At 41.1% G+C, this 17,654-nt stretch overlaps 1 protein-coding gene across 2 annotated transcripts; it reads right to left on the bottom strand.

The window, feature by feature from the left end:
- Positions 1-242: 242 nt before the first annotated feature.
- On the bottom strand, positions 243-17,612 carry FUCA2 (alpha-L-fucosidase 2). 2 transcript variants are annotated; one of them, XM_045810096.2, is made up of 7 exons: positions 17,279-17,612; positions 13,924-14,111; positions 10,266-10,605; positions 8,539-8,749; positions 8,109-8,299; positions 2,729-2,837; positions 243-1,017 (listed from the first exon to the last, which is right to left on the bottom strand). In XM_045810096.2, the coding sequence occupies exons 1-7, from the start codon at positions 17,503-17,505 to the stop codon at positions 877-879; spliced, it is 1,407 nt and encodes a 468-aa protein (XP_045666052.1). In that variant the 5' UTR covers positions 17,506-17,612; the 3' UTR covers positions 243-876. The 2 variants fall into 2 exon arrangements, with proteins under 2 accessions (XP_045666052.1, XP_087721670.1); XM_087865544.1 differs by lacking the exon at positions 17,279-17,612 and adding an exon at positions 16,702-17,121.
- Between the last annotated feature and the right edge of the window lie 42 nt (positions 17,613-17,654).

Here is a 17,654-nt window from a genome sequence, read left to right on the forward strand (position 1 = left end):
ATATTAATAGTGGTGATCTAAACAGTGGCTTTAGCATTTCTAAAATGCTTTGAGCACTTTTGTATGTTTTAAAATACCTACAGTAAACATGTATCCATTTTATTACCAAGAGGGAAAAAAAGAATTTTTATAAAAAGACAATTACTACGTGCATTGGAAATACGTATCAGGACAAATTTATTACATACCTACCACCTGTGTTAGTCTGCTAGGGCTGCCATAACAAAATACCAGAGACCACATGGCTTAAACCATAGTAATTTATTTTCTCACAATTCTGAAGGCTGACAGCCCCATGTGTTGGCAGGTTGGGTTTAAGTCCCTCTCCTTGGCTTGCAGATGGTGCCTCCTCCCTGTGTCCTCACTGGCCTTTCCTCTGTGTGCTTGCATCCACAGTGTCTCTTTCTTTTTTTATAAGGACACCAGTCATACTTGATTAGGTTCTCATTCTTAATGACTTTATTTAACCTTAGTTACCTCTTCAAAGGCTCTGTCTTCAAATACAGGCACATTGGGGGTTAGGGTTTCAACATATGAATTTGAGACACAATTCAGGAGACACAATTCAGTCAGTCCTTACCATCACCAATTCCTAGCTACTGTAAAACAAAAATTTCCACCTCGTAATCACACATGGAAATAAATTCAGTGTGAAGAGACTTTGATGGCAAAGTAACACCGGACAGTTAAAACAGCTACATGGGTAATTCAGAAAAAACATTAAGGAGTAAGAGGGGAAAGGGCTGAATTGCCTAAATAATTACCTGGCTTTTCTTGACCAGTTTTACAATCGCTTTCTCTGTGTGCTACAATTATAGAAACCTGATTATTTTCCAGTCTTCAGTGTACCTGCGGCATGAACCTCTCTGCAGCAAATTAGATCACATTAGTTAATGCTAGAGCCCAGCCCCATTTACATGGCATCTGATGCGAGGTTAGATGTGGCAGTTCTACCACTAAGCCATTTGGCTTCAAAGAAGTCCAGTTAAGTGGCTGTCCATGTCCCAGCAGTTTAATCTGAAATTAAAAACACACACAAATATCTCCAAATGTATCTCTTTGACTCACCCATAAGAGTGGCTGGTATTTCTTTAAAACACTATAGACAGGAAACTCATCTTTTGGTTTTATTTAGTGGTTCGCACACTGTTTTAACCTTTGATCCAAATGAGTGCATGCATGTGTCTTGCTCATGTGTTCCCCTCATATAAAAGCATGCAAGAGTTGGAAAAGAAGAATTGTAAAGGTTGAACAGTATCTGAGTAGGGAAAACCCTGAAGAGAGAGGATTGGGGAAGACTCTGCAACCAATCTGCCCAACATAAGGTCTGCGTAGTTTTTGCACAGAATGTTTGGAGAAAGGCCTCCCTCCCTTATCTAGCAACCCTTCCTCCCCGGACTTTCCAGTAACTAATCAACAATATGTACGTCTGATCAATTATTACTGTAATTGTTTTATATCCTTAGTCTTATACTAAGTGGATTTAGACACAAGTAATTTCCTACATATCTGCAGTCATTTTGAACAAGAAAACTTTGCCTATCATGTAGAGCAACACAAAAACAAAATCCATGAACTTTTAAATAACAGTATTAATGGGAGCGCAACAGAATACAGATATAACAAAAAGATGATGTCATACCCAGGCCACTAAGCTGTAATTAAACATCAAATTCGAACTCCATCTTTCTGCCTGATTAACCACAGTGTCAGAAATGAAATGTGGAAAATAATGCAAGAAGAAGCATATGGACAATTTACATCCCAGGAAATTGTCAGTTTCTTAAAAATAAGCTATAAAATATATCAAAATGAACTCAATGCCAGATCTGTTGGTTGTAACTGTTAGTTTAACTTTCTCCAGATTTTTTTAATGACCTTAAAATAGTAAGGCCACACATCTTACTTTTATTCAGATGTGTTCTGGGATGGGATGTCCGGGGGAGAGTCTGAATTTATTTTATGTATGTATGTGTATGTATCTATGAATTCCAGAATTCATTTTGGATGCTTGCAGAACTTGAACAACCTAAAATAACTGTCAGAAAGAATATCTGTTTTATGTTGATATACATGGAGATAACATAGCAGTTTGTAAGTTTAGTTTTCTGGGAAATGAAAGAAAACTTTCAAAGGTTTGGCTGAACGCTGCCATTGATGAAGTTCATTTTAAAATTACAGGTATCCCTCACTTTCTGAAAGTCTGTGTTATGCCACTTCACTTTTATGAAAGATCTCCTGTAGTTAGTACCTGGTTTTGTAACTGAAAAAAATCTGAAGAGGATTTTCACTTTCACAAGAAAAGGCAGCAAGGGAAACTGGCATTCAGTGTTTGTATTGCAGAGAGCCCGTCAGAGGCAGCGCGCACAGCGGGCAGCAGCCAGAGCGGCAGCAGCCCTTCCTATGCTCGCTGCTCGGCGGCAAGCTGCCGCAGCTCTGAATGTGTCAGGGCGCATCTGCACTTTATCTCCACTCAGTCTGTGCATCCATTAGCAAGATGTGTTTGTTCTAAGGTATCAGAAGAGCCTAAGAGAGGTTACTTTTGGGGTCTGGGACTATTCAAAAAAACTTCCACATAAGTTAATTGTAATTGCTTCTTTGCTTTATACCATTTCGGTTTATGGAAGGTTTCATAGGAATGCTCTGCTTTCGGATAGTGGGGAAACCTGTACTCTTATAAGGTATAAAAGGAACATAAAGATAATTAATAAAGATAAAACTCCCTTACCTTTGTTACTCCCAGAGTAGCTATAGGTTGGCTAAGAAACAGACGTCCTGATGTGGGCCATTCAAGAAATATGGCATAGACCAATTTTTGTTTACGTTTGGATGTGTACCTGGTTACAAGGGGGGGAAGTATAGTAATATTTCTCGTTATAGGTCAGGTTTGGAATTATTTTATAGAGATACTTCCATGTAGTAAATATTTACCAATGTCTTCATTATAGAGGGAAGGAAAAGTAACTCCATGGTAGAATAAAAAGCACCCAAAAGGGGTTCCCAATTCCAGTGTGTGTTGGGGGCTGGAGGGGGGGTTCCCTACCCCACCAAACAATTCTCAGACACCAACTGGGTGTCCTATAATTCAACTCAATTCTGACACTATCTACCTGGAGATAGTATCAGATTTCCACAGGTCAAGGATTTGGTCCTATAAGACTGCTTGCCTGCATCACTCTCAACTTCAGACACCAGTCACAAGACCAGGTTATCACTTGGTGACATCTTCTAACCCACAAGCTATAGATGGGAGGTTACAACAACGTCCTCCTTGGGTTCGATTAATTTTCTACAGCAGTTCATGGAACTCACGGAAACATTTTACTTACTGGATTACCAGTCTGTTACAACAGGATAAAACTCAGAAACAGCCAGAGAGAAGAGATGCACGGGGCAAGGTATGGGGAGAGGGCTTGGAGCTTCCAGGAACTCTCCAGGCACACACTCTCCCTACAACCCTCAACCTCTCCAAACCCTGTCTTTTTGGGTTTTTATGGAGGCTTTATTACATGGGTATGATTGATTAAATCATTGGCCATTGGAGACTGATTGAACCTCCAGCCTCTCTCCTCAACCTGAAGGTGGAGGACCGGACCGAAAGTTCCAGCCCTGTAATCACAAGGTTGGATCTCCAGGCAACCAGCCTCACCCTTCAGTGAAGTGGAAAAGTCGCCTCAGGAACATAACAAAAGACATCTTTATAGTTCTCATCACTTAGGAAATACCAAGAGCTTTAGGAGCTCTGTGCCAGAAATGGAGACAGGACCAAATATATACTTGTTATTGTAAACCATAATATCCTAGTACCTCCCTCCCCCCACTTCCCCTTACTAAAAGGAGCAGACACTTTTCTAATATTACTCTTCATCAGACAGTTCTCATGGAGCTGGAAATAGGCAGGGGAATATGAGCAAAGAAGGTAAGATGTGAGAGTAAATGGCTTTCCACCTGCTGATTCAAAATCTTCATATTCCCTCATCAGCAGATATGTATGTGTCAGTGCTGGGCCAAGTACTGAGGCTCGTGTTGGGGATACAGTAGAAAACAAACCACACCTAGTTCTTGATCTTATGGAACTTAGACTAGAGTGAGGAAGACAGATGTTCAATAATAATCACACAAATAATGTCAAAGTGTGAGTTCTGACAAGCATAATGAAAGAAAACGAAATTGAAAGATTATAACGAAGGGATCTCTTTAAATTAGACCATCAGCAAGAAGCATCTCCGAGAAAATGACATTTAATCTGAGACTTAAAGGATGAATGAGAAAAAAGGAGAAAAGGTAAGAAGCGTAAGCTCTAGACAAAGGAAACAGAACTCATTCTTTTATTTCATTTTTCAACAAATATTTATTGAAATCTTAAAATGCTAATCAGTGTTTTAGAGCTGGAGACATAGTATTGAACACAGTCCCTGTCTTCATGGAAATCACATGGTAGTGGGAAAAATTAGAATGAGCATGTTGATTAAGTGCTATGGGGAAAACTGAAGCCAGGTGAGGACAGAGCGTGCTAGGTTGGAAAGGAGGGGTGTACATGTTATTTTAAATCGAATACTCAAGCAAGACCTCTTTGAGGAGATGGCATTGAGGAGACCTAAGAATGTAAGGGAGAGCCATGTGAGTATCTGGAGGAAGAGAGAACAGCAAGCACAGAAGTCCCCATGCTAGAGAATGCTTGGCCTGTTGACAAGGCAGCAAGGAGGCAGAAGGACAAATGACGGACAGCAGGATGGCAGACAAGATGAGAGACTAGAGACAGCAAGGAGCCAGTTGTTTTGGGGTTTTGTTTTTTTTTAAGAATTTATTTGAGAGAGAGAGCATGAGCAGGAGAAGGGCAGAGGGAGTGGGAGAAGCAGACTCCCCAATGAGCAAGAAGCCCTCTGCTGGGCTCGATCCCAAGACCCTGAGACCATGACCTGAGCCAAAGGCAGATGTTTAACCGACTGAGCCACGCAGGCACCCCAAGGAACTAGTTTTTATAGGACTTTGTAAGCCTCTATTAGACCTGGCTCATTCTCTAAGCCTGGGTTTTTATGACGCCATCGGAGGAATTTGAGCATAGGAGTGACATAAGCTGGCTTTATTATTTAAAAGGTTTTATAGCAGAAAGATTAAGTGGGCAAGGATGGAAACAGATCACTCAAGAAGCTACTGAAATAATCCAGGGGAGAGAGAACAGAGCCTAAAAACATGAGAGTTGCCAGAGAGAGGATGAAAAGTGATTGGATTCTAGATATACCTCGAAGATGACGATGATGGTATCTGCTGATGGATTGGCTGTGAAATGTGAAAGGAGAGTTAAGGACTCCAAGATTTTTGGCCTCACAACCACCTAAAAAGATGAAGCTGCCATTAACTGAGATCGGGAAGACTGCATGGAGCTGGTTTAGAGCAAAATTTACAAATTAGAGGACCTCTGTTTTGGACAATACCGGGTTTAAGGTGCTTATACTTCCATGAGGAATGGTCGACGAGGAAGTTGATTATGTGAGTCTGGAGTTCAAGAAAAGAGGTCAGACCTGCAGAGGTCATCAGTATGGCATTTAAATCTGTGAAAATGGATGCAATCACCTGGGCAATAAAAATAAACAGGAAGGATGGAAGTCCAAGGACTAAGTCTCAGGACACTTCAAGGTTTAGTGGTTGGGAACTGGAGGTGGAACCAGCAAACAACACTTAAGAAGCAGCAGCCAACACGAAGAGATGGCCATCGGGCGCCTGGTGGCTCAGTTAAGTCTGCCTTCTGCTCAGGTCATGATCTTAGCATCTCCCTCTCCCTCTGCTATTCCCCCTGCTTGTTCTCTCTCTCTCTTTCTCTCTCTCTGATAAATAAATAAAATCTTAAAGACGACGACAACCAAGAAAGATGACAAAGATGAAGAAGAAGAAGAGAGGGCAATCAACAGAGTCAGATGCTGCCATAAACTCAGAAAACAGGGACCATGAAATGACGCTGGATTTAGCGAAGGACAGGTTATCAAGGGCCTTGATAACAATAATTTTGTTGTTGTTAGCAAGTCTGGTGGTGGAAGCCTGACCAGAGTGAGTGCAAGAGAAAACTGGAACAAGAAATTGGAATTAACAAGTTAAAAAAAAAAAAAAAAAAAAAATATATATATATATATATATATATATATATATATATATATTTAATACATTTTACTATAAAAGAAAGAGAAATGGGGAGGTGCCTGGAAATCTAAGGGTTAAAAGTATTTTTTTAAGATGTAAGAAATAACACATTTGTATGCTGACAGGAAAGGATCTAATAAAGAGGGAAAATTGAAGATGAGGAGCAAAAGGAGAGAAAGGCTAGAATAATATCCTTGAGTGGCTAATTTGGGTTGGGATCCGGGACACCAGGAAATATTTGAGAGTGTGTGTGTGTCTATGTCTGTGTATTTCAGTCACATGGAGGTACCCATGGGCAAGCATGAAAAAGTAGAGCTAAATTTAACAGAAGTTGAGGTTTTAATCAAAGTCAGGTGAGTACAACCGAGAGAAAAAGAGTGTATGCAATGGAGTAATGAGCCACAGAATCTGACCAGGGTAAGGAAGAGGGCTGAGGGACAGAGGCAAAGTGAGAGGGTCACAGATGGTATCATTAGTGGATTATACATCCCTCCAGAAGCCCAAGTGCTGTGCGGAGTGAGCTGAAATATAACAGGTGGTAGGACACAGGACAATGCTTCAAACTGACAGCATGGAAGAGGTTCAGTTATTGGTAATGCAGGACCTAAGGCATGACCCAAAAAGGGGGTAGCAAAGGTAGAGTGGACAAGAACCCTAGAAGAGAGAGTCCAAGTACTGAGGGGCCAGCAAACTAAAAGAAATGTGAATATAGATATTCAAATCACTAAGAACTAATGTTAAGAGTAGTTCTAGGAACAGTGACAGTGAGCCAGGGCTGAAATCTTGAAGGATGGTAAGGGAGTCTACAGATGACTGCAGCAAGGAGGGGCAGCATGAATGGTATAGGGAAGAGCTTCTACCTTGGGGGGGGGTGGGGAGGGGAGGAAGGAGGGCCATGTGGGGTTGGTGACGTTGGTAGGAGCCAGACAAGGGGCTTCACAGGCCTTGTTAAATATTTTGGCTTTTATTTTTATTTATTGAAATAAAATTTAATGGAATAATGGTTAAATACTTGTGAAATCATAATCAGACCCCCTTGTAGTCAAATACATGCCCAGACACAAATTCCAAAACCAGATTTAAACTAGTCTCTGTAAAATAAAGATTGGTAGTGAGTACTCACTATGGCTTCTCCCAGACATTCTAAAATTCTACAATTAGTTGCTTCTGTCTAGATTGTTTTATTTGTTTTCTTCAGTGAGTTGACAATTAGTTTTAAGTCATAAGTAAGATCAAACAACATTTAGTCTAATCTTTTGATTTATACTTGATCAGGCTATATTCACCTGGTGACAACAAAAGGTAAATTTTTAGAGCTTTGCTAATACTACTCTTATTTATATATTTTAAGATCCCACATCAGAAACCATCATATTTGCAAAGTGTGGTCAGATACTCATTGGCACATGGAAGCTCAGACATAAGCCTGAAGTAAGGCTTTTAAAGAAGATTCTAGTTAAAAGAAAAATTAGCAAGTTAATTAATTTCAAAGAAACTTCAGGTTTAGATTTATTAGAATAATATGAACAAGTCAAAAGTTGTTTCTCAATTAAAATAATGCTGTTATCTGGGCTAATTTTAAATATTTTTTTCTGCCCTTTGGCACCTTTTTCTTGCTAATTTCATAAGAAGGAGCATCTGCAAAAATTAGAATTAAATGACGAAACAGAAGTCTTCCTTTTGGATTAACCACTCAACATCTTTCATTTTTCTGAATGACTTACAATTTTTATAAGTGCTATTTTCCACTAAAATTTGCCCACTAGTAGGAAGTTTCTAGGGATGATTTAAGCTTGATTTGATAAACAATAAGTGCTCAAAAACATGGTGACTTCTTCTAAAGTTTGGAAAGTGCTTTGTATAAATAGGCATGCATCCAATTTCCTTTTTTATCCTACTTTTCTCTTTATATCTCTGAGAAATGTTAGATGCCTTCCTCCTTCAAATAGTACTTGGTAACAAGAAGAACTTACCACACGTTTGGGGTGACATCATCACTCTGGAACCTCCAAGGGTGGGTTTCATAAATGGCTTCTCCATTGACTTTTAGCCAGGTCCCGATTTGCCTCAATCGCTCCTCAAAAATTACAGAAATGGTGCCATCATGTGTGGGCCCAATATTCATCAAAAGATTTCCTCCACATGAAACTGTTTCTACAAGTTGCTAAAAAGAATAAATAAAGTTCTTAGGTAGATGAAACAATCCCGTTGTGACTGTGTTAATAATATGTTGTATTTGTGTGCTTACACCTGCATATGTAATCACCATCCAGAAAAACAAACAGAAAATAGAATAATAATAAAATACAGGCCATTGAGCTATACAAACTATAAAGAAATAATTCTCACACACCCACACAATTAAAAATATTACCTCAGTAGTCACCAGACATTTTACCGTACCTTCACTAGCTCTTCAATTGTAAGATAGTCATTAATTCCAGCATCTCTCCTGTAGCCCCAGGAAAACTTGTCTATTGTCATGCAATTTTCCCATTTATGAGGCAAAAGATGTCCTGGGTTGTACCGATCACTGCAGGTATAATAGCCACCATGCTTACAGATGGTACCATATCCCCAACGGTCATTGGTGACAACTGTGTCCCGAACTGGGCTGAAATATAATTTTTTAAATAAAATGTAAAACATTTTACTTGAAATGTCACTGAAAAGATGTCTAACAAATCCACTCCTGAAAAATCATCATAGCATAATATAATGCAAAGCCCATGGTTTTGAAGTCAAATAGACCTGGGTTAGTTGGAATCCTGATTCTGTCACTTTCTAAGCTCCCTACCCAGAGTAACCTAACTGCTCTGAAGAATCAATTGCCTCATCTGTTATTAGAACAGAAATAATTTATGTAAAACTACCAGCCCAGTAATCAGCACATAGAGCACTTACAAGATTATCATACTTTATTTGAAACTCCTTGTCCCACATATTATGAGTCATAGCCAGAATTGAGTTTACATTCAAAACATTCTTCTCACCTATGACTAATCTCATACATATATTCTAGCCTTCCTCTTACAGTTGTGCCTGATGTTGAAAAATCTCCGGAAAGTGGACTGTTGCCATCATGGAATTTACAGGGCACGAAATAAACACCACAACATTATTATCAGAGCAGGTGTGAAGCTCCCCACTTAGAAGAGACAGGCTGCTTCACAAACTGAAGTGGGTGGTTCCCAGTCTTTCCTCTTGGAAGAAGTACCCGGAGAAACTGCTGCTTTAAGAAGAAAGAGCTCTCCAGAATATTCTCATGCACATCCCAAGTGTGTCCAGGAAACACACGTAGAACACTCCCTAACTTCAGAACACCATACCCAAGGATTCCTGGGTGGCTCAGTTGTTGAGGGTCTGCCTTTGGCTCAGGTCATGATCCCAGGGTCCTGCGATCAAGTCCCACTTCAGGGTCCTTACTCCACAGGGAGTCTGCTTCTCTCTCTGCCTGCTGCTTCCCCTGCTTGTGCTCTCTTTCTCTGACAAATAAATAAAATCTTAAAAAAAAAAAACCCACACAATACTGAGTATTTTCTAGTTACAAATATAAATTTGGTCCACATGGTTTAAGATTAATAGAGGAGCTCAGCCAGAACTCCCTGTTCTAATGGGGCAGTCTGGAACATGCTAGAAAGCAACATGGAAAGAACAGGGAGTGGTGAAAATGCTGAGGAAGAGAAGGAGGAGGCAGACAAGGGTGACAGTGAGCAAGCAGCAGAGATATTCAAAGGGTCAGAAGATAAAAAGAAGGAATCAGAGGAATTGAAAAGCACATAATCATGAATAGTGATGAACTGTTGTCTCAGAATAGGAGATGAAAAGCGGGACCCACAAAATTAATGTCTTGATTTTGTGATTTTATATTTTTTTAGCGATTCCAAATTTTTAATGATTTTAGTGATTTCAAAATCAAAGACTATTGAGTTGTATTTGACTCCTGATTTGTAACTCTCGCTTATTGATTACTCTCAGTAAAAACTGATAAATCTAATAGGCATTATTTACAATGATTTCCTCCTACCCCACACCATAGATGAGCCTGAAAGGGCATATTTCTCAAAGCAAATATTATACATGTCTGAGGAACATTTACGGTCATGACAGCAATCTAACAGCATACACACCTTTTGTTATACAGCCAGGCCAAGAAGGCTGTGCTGTTCCAGTAGTAATCAGGGGCGTCTCCATCACCATCCGACCACAGGATCTCTGGCTGATACTTGTTCACTAACTCGTAGAGTTCCGGCAGCATCTTAGAAACTGGAAATTGTTGCTGTTGGAATGACCTGGACTTATCCTCAAGGAAGAGTGGATGAAACCATTCAAAAAGAGAATAGTACAGTCCAAAACGCAGGTCAGTCCTGTTCCTAATGGCTACCTCGAGTTCCTTGACGAGGTCCCTCTTCGGCCCCTCATCTACAGCATTCCAGTTCCATGAATACTCGGAGCCCCACAAGGTAAAGCCTGCACAATTACATTGAGTCTTTGTTTTAGCAAATTTCCACCTATACAAGTGCCAAAGCAAACCAGATAGTACATGTGACATATGAACACTTCTACAAGCAAGGTTTTACGGCACGGTTTTCATAGCACATATTCTACTTTTATATGAGCAACAAATGAGAATGTCCAGGTGGAACCAAGGGTTTTTTAGTAACTTTCTGGGTATGCCCCTTAAGGTCTGTGTAGTCTGATCTATCTCCTATATTCTTCCTCTTAGAATAGAAGCTCCTTGAGGGATAGCATCATGCCTGCAGCGTTCCCTGCTCTGTCCTCAGCCAACTGTTAGCACAGGGTCTAGCACAGAATCAACTAGCAACACGAACATTTCGCAGCTAAGATGGGGACATCTTCCACATCTACCGTGCTAACCACTGACTACTACTACTCATAATGAAGATCCGGAAATGCACTCCTGCAAGATTCTTACCTGTCTCCCAAACCAAAGACTAAAGTATGTTCCCAGGTGGGGCATGATTTTATGTAGTGTGAGTCTTAGAATGCTGGCGATCTGTATCTAATAGAGGCCCTTTAGCTTCGTCTTTCGTCCTTTATCACCAGAAGGGGAAAAGATAGTCTTCCCCAGGAGTTCTGTACTTTGAAATATTCCCACCATTTGTAATCTCATCCTTCTCTAAGTCATAAACTTAGATGTTGCTCTTTAAACTACCTGAAATTACCTACCAATTAAATGGGTAACAAAAAATAACCCGCCATTAAATAAGCACTTTGAAATAATTCATATTTTGAAAGGAATTTGCATGGAGATTGTTCTATATAAAAATAATAGAGGGGTGCCTGGGTAGCACAGTGGTTAAGCGTCTGCCTTCGGCTCAGGGTGTGATCCCGGCGTTCTGGGATCGAGCCCCACATCGGGCTCCTCCGCTGTGAGCCTGCTTCTTCCTCTCCCACTCCCCCTGCTTGTGTTCCCTCTCTCGCTGGCTGTCTCTATCTCTGTCGAATAAATAAATAAAATCTTTAAAAAAAAATAATAGAAATGCTATATAAACCGAAATAATATAAATGCCTCAAAAGATTTAGTTGGTGCCTAGGAACATAGTACATTGTTACTGTCCCACTGAAATCTAAGCGAATCTTTGAGAACAGACATACATAAGGCACTCTGTATTTACTCTCGTGAATTAGGACAAGTCTAAGATGGACACAGTCTTCAGATTCATTTTCAAGAAGCATTTAAAACAGCTCACTCTTGTTCCAAAGGTGTTTGCGGTAAGCTTCAAAACAGCGTCAATATTTAAAGTCCTGTTCAAAATGTTTCAGGTTGGGGGTATCTGGCTGGCTAAGTCAGTAGAGCATGCAACTCCTGATCTCAGGGTTCTGGTTTAAGCCCCATGTTGGGTTGTAGAGATTACTTAAAAATAAGAAAAAATACTTTAAAAAAAAAAGTTTCAAGTTGACAGGCTCTATTGCCAGACAGTTTTAAAACCACATGGGTCTTCATCACCACCATAAAAGCTCACAGAGAGATCTTCCTGCCTACCAAGTTCAGTGGGTTTTTTTCCATAAAGCAATGAAAACATGAGTCCTTGAAAGTTTACAAATGGGGGGGGCGCCTGGGTGGCGCAGTCGTTAAGCGTCTGCCTTTGGCTCAGGGCATGATCCCGGCATTCTGGGATCGAGCCCCACATCAGGCTCCTCCGCTGGGAGCCTGCTTCTTCCTCTCCCACTCCCCCTACCTGTGTTCCCTCTCTCTCTGGCTGTCTCTCTGTGTCAAATAAATAAATAAAATCTTTAAAAAAAAAAAAAAAAAAGAAAGTTTACAAATGGGGGCTTAATTATCTGTCCTCGCAATATGATTAAAAGTTATTTTGTTTTGCTTTTAAATAAGCTCACTATGTTTAATACTTTGTGCCATACAGCTTAAAGAGTTCCCAGGCATCAGGAAATCAACATGTTCAAGCAAATACACTTTCTAAATATCTACCTCAGTAGGAGAAACATCTATAGGAGAAAGTCATTAAGCCACTAGAATGTAGCCAAAGGGAAAAGTATTCTAAGATAATTACAGATTTTTGGTTTTGATTTCTCCCTCCTATTCTCCTCCCCACTCTGGAGAAAAAACTGAGGCCAACTTTCTTCTACCAGGCAAAGATGGTCATGCAAAGGAAATTGTCAAACAAATTAACATGCGGTTGGGATAGTAACAATTTAATGATGCTTCCTTGATCTTCTGGATACCAGAACAGTAACGGGTGGAAACTATCCTATTAATGTAGGACCCCTGTGATGGATAATTTTATGTGTCAACTTGATTGGGCCACAGGGCGCTCAGGTATTTGATTAAATATTATTTTGAGTGTGTCCATAGGGGTGTTTCTACATGAGATTAACATTTAAATATGTAGACTGGGTAAAGCAGATAGCTCTCTCCAGTGTGCGTGTGTCTCAGCCAATCTGTTAAAGACCTAAACAGAATAAAAGGCTGAGTAAGAACTCTCTGCCTGTCTGAGCTCACACCTTCTCTCTGGACTCAGACTTGGACTAGAACCGAAATCATCATCCACACTCCTGGTTCTCAGGCCATTGGCCTCAGACTGGAACTGTACTGCCAGCTCTCATGCGTCTGGACTTCTCAGCTCCATAACTGCATGACCCAATGTTTTATAATAAACCTCTTTGTATATATCATACTTCCACTTGGTTCTGCTTCTCTGGAGAACCTTGCAAATACAACCACTGTGTTTCCTTTTAGATTTTCTTCCACCACCACCACCACCACCTCTGACATTTATGGGCACCATTACAGTCCCAGAATCTTTGTCCTAGGTGATCTGTGTTGCTTTCATCGCTAGCAAACTGTCCACCATTTGGCCGTCTAAGAGTTGGCCAAAAGTGCAGCAAGGTGTGTGGGTAATGACACAAGACTACAACAGGTGAATAAATAAAATTTTTTTTTAAAAAAGGAAGGAAGGAGAAAAGAGAGCAATTCTAATTATAAACTTGGAGCTGTAACCCTCATCTCACTTCAAATAGCTTCAAATGAGATCTTGGAAATATTGTTAAATATGCACAGAACAAAATGTGATCATTTTTCTTTTTTCTTTTTTTCATTTTTATGTGGGGGGTCTGATTGTTCTACACACCTAATGCCTCTCAACTGGATGGAATATATGGTCCCTTAAATTACAGGCAAATGTCAGTAGCCACTAACTGCTGCTCCTAAGAGAAAACTGAGTTCATGTATTTTAGTTTCTTCTTCCAAAAGAACTACTTTACATCTCATAACCATTGTCAGTGTTTGTAAATATGGCATTTATTTACCTTCATGATGTTTGGAAGTTAAGACAACGTATTTGGCACCAGAAGCCTGAAAAATATCTGCCCAGTGGCTCGCGTTAAAAAACTTTGCTGTAAATAGTGGTCCAAAATCTTCATATTTGAAATTAGGAGCGTAATTATTTTTCATAAATTCCACATATGTCGGTATCTTTTTCTCTTGCCAATACCACCTAAAGGGAGAAAGAGAAACAACACATAAATGGCATACACATAAACATTTGAAATAATTGCCCCAGCTCCCCTTACTAAGTCCCCCTTACTCAAATATTACCCAGATTCTCTTTCTCACTTCCCCATTAGTTTGATGTAAACTTTCCCCGTTTTCCGTCTATCCCTCTGAACATTCTAGACAACCCAGCCACGTATTTGCTCTTAATTCCTCATTTTTAAATATGTAGTATTTATCTTTACATAGTCTTTTGCAACATAAGTGACAGTCTTCAAAAGGAAGATCACATGCTTAAAACCATATGCATCTCTTATATTCACTAGCAAAGAACAAGTGGGATAGTTGGCAACAGTAAAATTTAAATGATACTGTTATCTTAATATATGGACTCAGCCTTTAAGGATTACTTGTTACACATTCACTCTGAGCCAGGCCTTCCTGCCTTTGGTTGTATGAAGCAGTGGCAGGCTGCCATCATGTGACTGTGAAGGGACATGTCAACAGGCTGAGGATGACAGAAAGAGGTTAGTTCTTTGATTTCCTCAATGAGACAACTGCCTGTACATTTCTTATGTTGAGTAACAAACCCTTATTATTACATCACTTACTTAGGCTTTCTGTACCTTGAAGTGAAAGTATCCTAACTGATCCACGATGCATTTTTGCCTTTTAAACTGAACTACAAAAGACAAACTGGGACAGTCAGAAGGCTAAACAAGGATGAGCGATTTCTTTTTCTCCCAGCACAGTTTAATTTGAACCTGCATTCTCTACTGTAGTCTAGAGTTACTTTTCAAATTCCATATTAATAGAGATGAAAAGAGCCACTTACTGTAAAGAATCCATCATTTATATCTGGGTTTGAATTGCCACTAAGGACAGTCAGATATCTCTACTGTTGACTGTTCTGAGTCAAACTGGGGTGGGGAGCAGAGGTTCAGAAGAGACACAGAGGGAGGCCATGGATAATTAAAGAATCTTCGACAGGGTTGGGATACCTGGGTGACTTAGTCGGTTGGGTGTCTAGCTCTTGATTTTGGCTCAGGTCATGATCTCAGGGTTGATCAGGTCATGATCTCAGCCCTGTGTAGGGCTCCACACTCAGTGCAGAGTCCCTTTCCCTCTGCTCCTCCCCCCACTTGCACGCACTCTCTCTCTCAAATAAATACATAAATAGAACATTTAAAAAAAAATCTTCTACAGGGTTAATGTACTTCCAGACCATCCGAAATATATTCTAGTTAGTTTTATATGAGCAGTATCTTTATTCTTCTAGGTCAAAACAACCCTGTGTTTATTTGTAGAAAACGGAAAGTTAACTATTGCCAAGAATAATATGACTCAAAACTAGGTATTTTTCAGGGCGCCTGGGTGGCACAGCGGTTAAGCGTCTGCCTTCGGCTCAGGGCGTGATCCCAGCGTTATGGGATCGAGCCCCACATCAGGCTCCTCCACTATGAGCCTGCTTCTTCCTCTCCCACTCCCCCTGCTTGTGTTCCCTCTCTCGCTGGCTGTCTCTATCCTGTCGAATAAATAAATAAAATCTTTAAAAAAAAAAAAACAACTAGGTATTTTTGGCACAGCACTCGTCTCAATTAACATCAAATCCTCTTCTAGCACCAAATGTATATTTACCTAGTATTCCTGGTGAAACAAAAAGGTAACATATAATTTATTACATCTTAATATGAGGGGAAGAAAATCTGTTAGTTCAGGTACCTGGCTAATCTGAAACATTTCAAAAATAAACTCAAAATGCCTTACAGCACAAAACTTGCAAACAAAGATTTATAACATCCTGAAGTAAACACGTCTGGTAATAGTATGGGAAAAAAGAGTCCCTTGTTTTACCAGTTGATTTCAAAAGAGTGAATGAATAGTGCCCCATAGCTTACACATTCTTTTACATCAGTTGGCCTAACTTAATAAAAAAGGTTATTGCTTAAAGAAAGTCAATGTCTTTGTAGAAAGTGGTACAATGTATACCATTTAATGTTAATATAATATAGTTTATACTCTATTGTATCTACTATATATTATAGATATTAAATTTGATGCATATTATGTATATAGTATAAAATACAGTTAAATACTCCTTTATTTTGTTTTACACAGGAATACATATATGTGTTCACATTATATATACACACACACACACACACACACACACACACACACACATTCGGTAACATTTCTATCTTGAAGAACTTAATGCCTAAGTATTTAATCGGGAAAGGTAGGTGAAACAGTTTAAAGTTGTAAGAGATTACATTCACATTTTTACATAGATCTCAATAAAGTCTAAGGAGCAATATTTTGTGCAGCACTTTTCATATAATAATTAGGAAGTCTCTTTAGGATAACATTCTAGAACTTTTTTTTTTCTTCAGTAGGCTCCCTGCCCAGCGCAGAGCTCAACAGGGGCTTGAACGCAGCACCAGAGATCAAGACCCGAGCTGAGATCAAGAGTCAAGCCACCCAGGTGCCCCTCTAGAACATTTGTTTAATGCCTACAGCCACACACGGTCACATTTTAACATTAAAGAGCCAATATAGGGGCGCCTGGGTGACTCGGTCAGTTAAGCACTTGCCTTCAGCTTAGGTCATGATCCGGGGGTCCTGGGATGGAGCCCCACATCTGGCTCCCTGCTCAGCTGGCAGTCTGCTTCTCCTTCCCCTCACCCTGCTCGTGCTCGCTCGCTCTCTCTCTCTCAAATAAATAAAATCTTTTTAAAAAAATAAAGAGCCAATGCATGTCCAAATGAACAGAACTTTCACACTCCTAACTTATGCCTTAACCACACTTTATGGCAGAACAGCGATGGGACAGGGGTCTGCCTCCATGGACCAAGCCTCGCCGTTCCTCCTACGACCCCCACACAACCGGATTCATTTCTGCCATCTTAGCACTCGGTGGTTACAGTGTGGTAACTCCAGCTTGACACGTGCCACCAGCAAGACGCCAGAAGCCAGGGCCGCTCGGAGCGCCGACAACGCCGGCAGCCCCGCGGACGACAAGGGCAGCGGATGACGCGTTTAACACCCGGAAGTGCCGCACGCCGCGGACACCGCGGGACGCGAGGCCGCCTAGGGGCCAACAGACCAGCCGCGACCGTGGGCCGGGGGGACACAAGCGGAGTCGGAGCCGACGGAGGGGGGCGCGCTCACCAGAACCATTCGCTCCCGAAACTGGGCACGGAGAACACCCCCCAGTGGATGAAGATGCCGAACTTGGCCCGGTCGAACCAGGCCGGCAGCGGGCGGGCGTCCAGGGACTCCCAGGTGGGGTCGAAGCGCGGCGCGCGGGGGGCCGTGCTGGGCGCGGGCGGCGACAGCAGCAGCAGCAGCAGCAGCGGGAGCACCAGCCCGAGCCCCGGGAGCGCCTGGGGCCGCATGTCGGCGCGCCCCTCCCCGTCCCGCCGGCGGCTGGCGCGGCCTCCCAGCGCGCGTCCTTCCGCCTCTCCCGCTAAGTAAGCTCCGCGCTGTCACCTGACCGCGCTGTCTGGACAAAGCACCCTTCCCCGCAGGCGTGGGAGTAATAGTA

Source organism: Ursus americanus, chromosome 11 (assembly GCF_024610735.1).
Source record: "Ursus americanus isolate L20-20 chromosome 11, mUrsAme1.1.p, whole genome shotgun sequence".
In the NCBI taxonomy this organism is placed as follows: Eukaryota; Metazoa; Chordata; class Mammalia; order Carnivora; family Ursidae; genus Ursus; species Ursus americanus.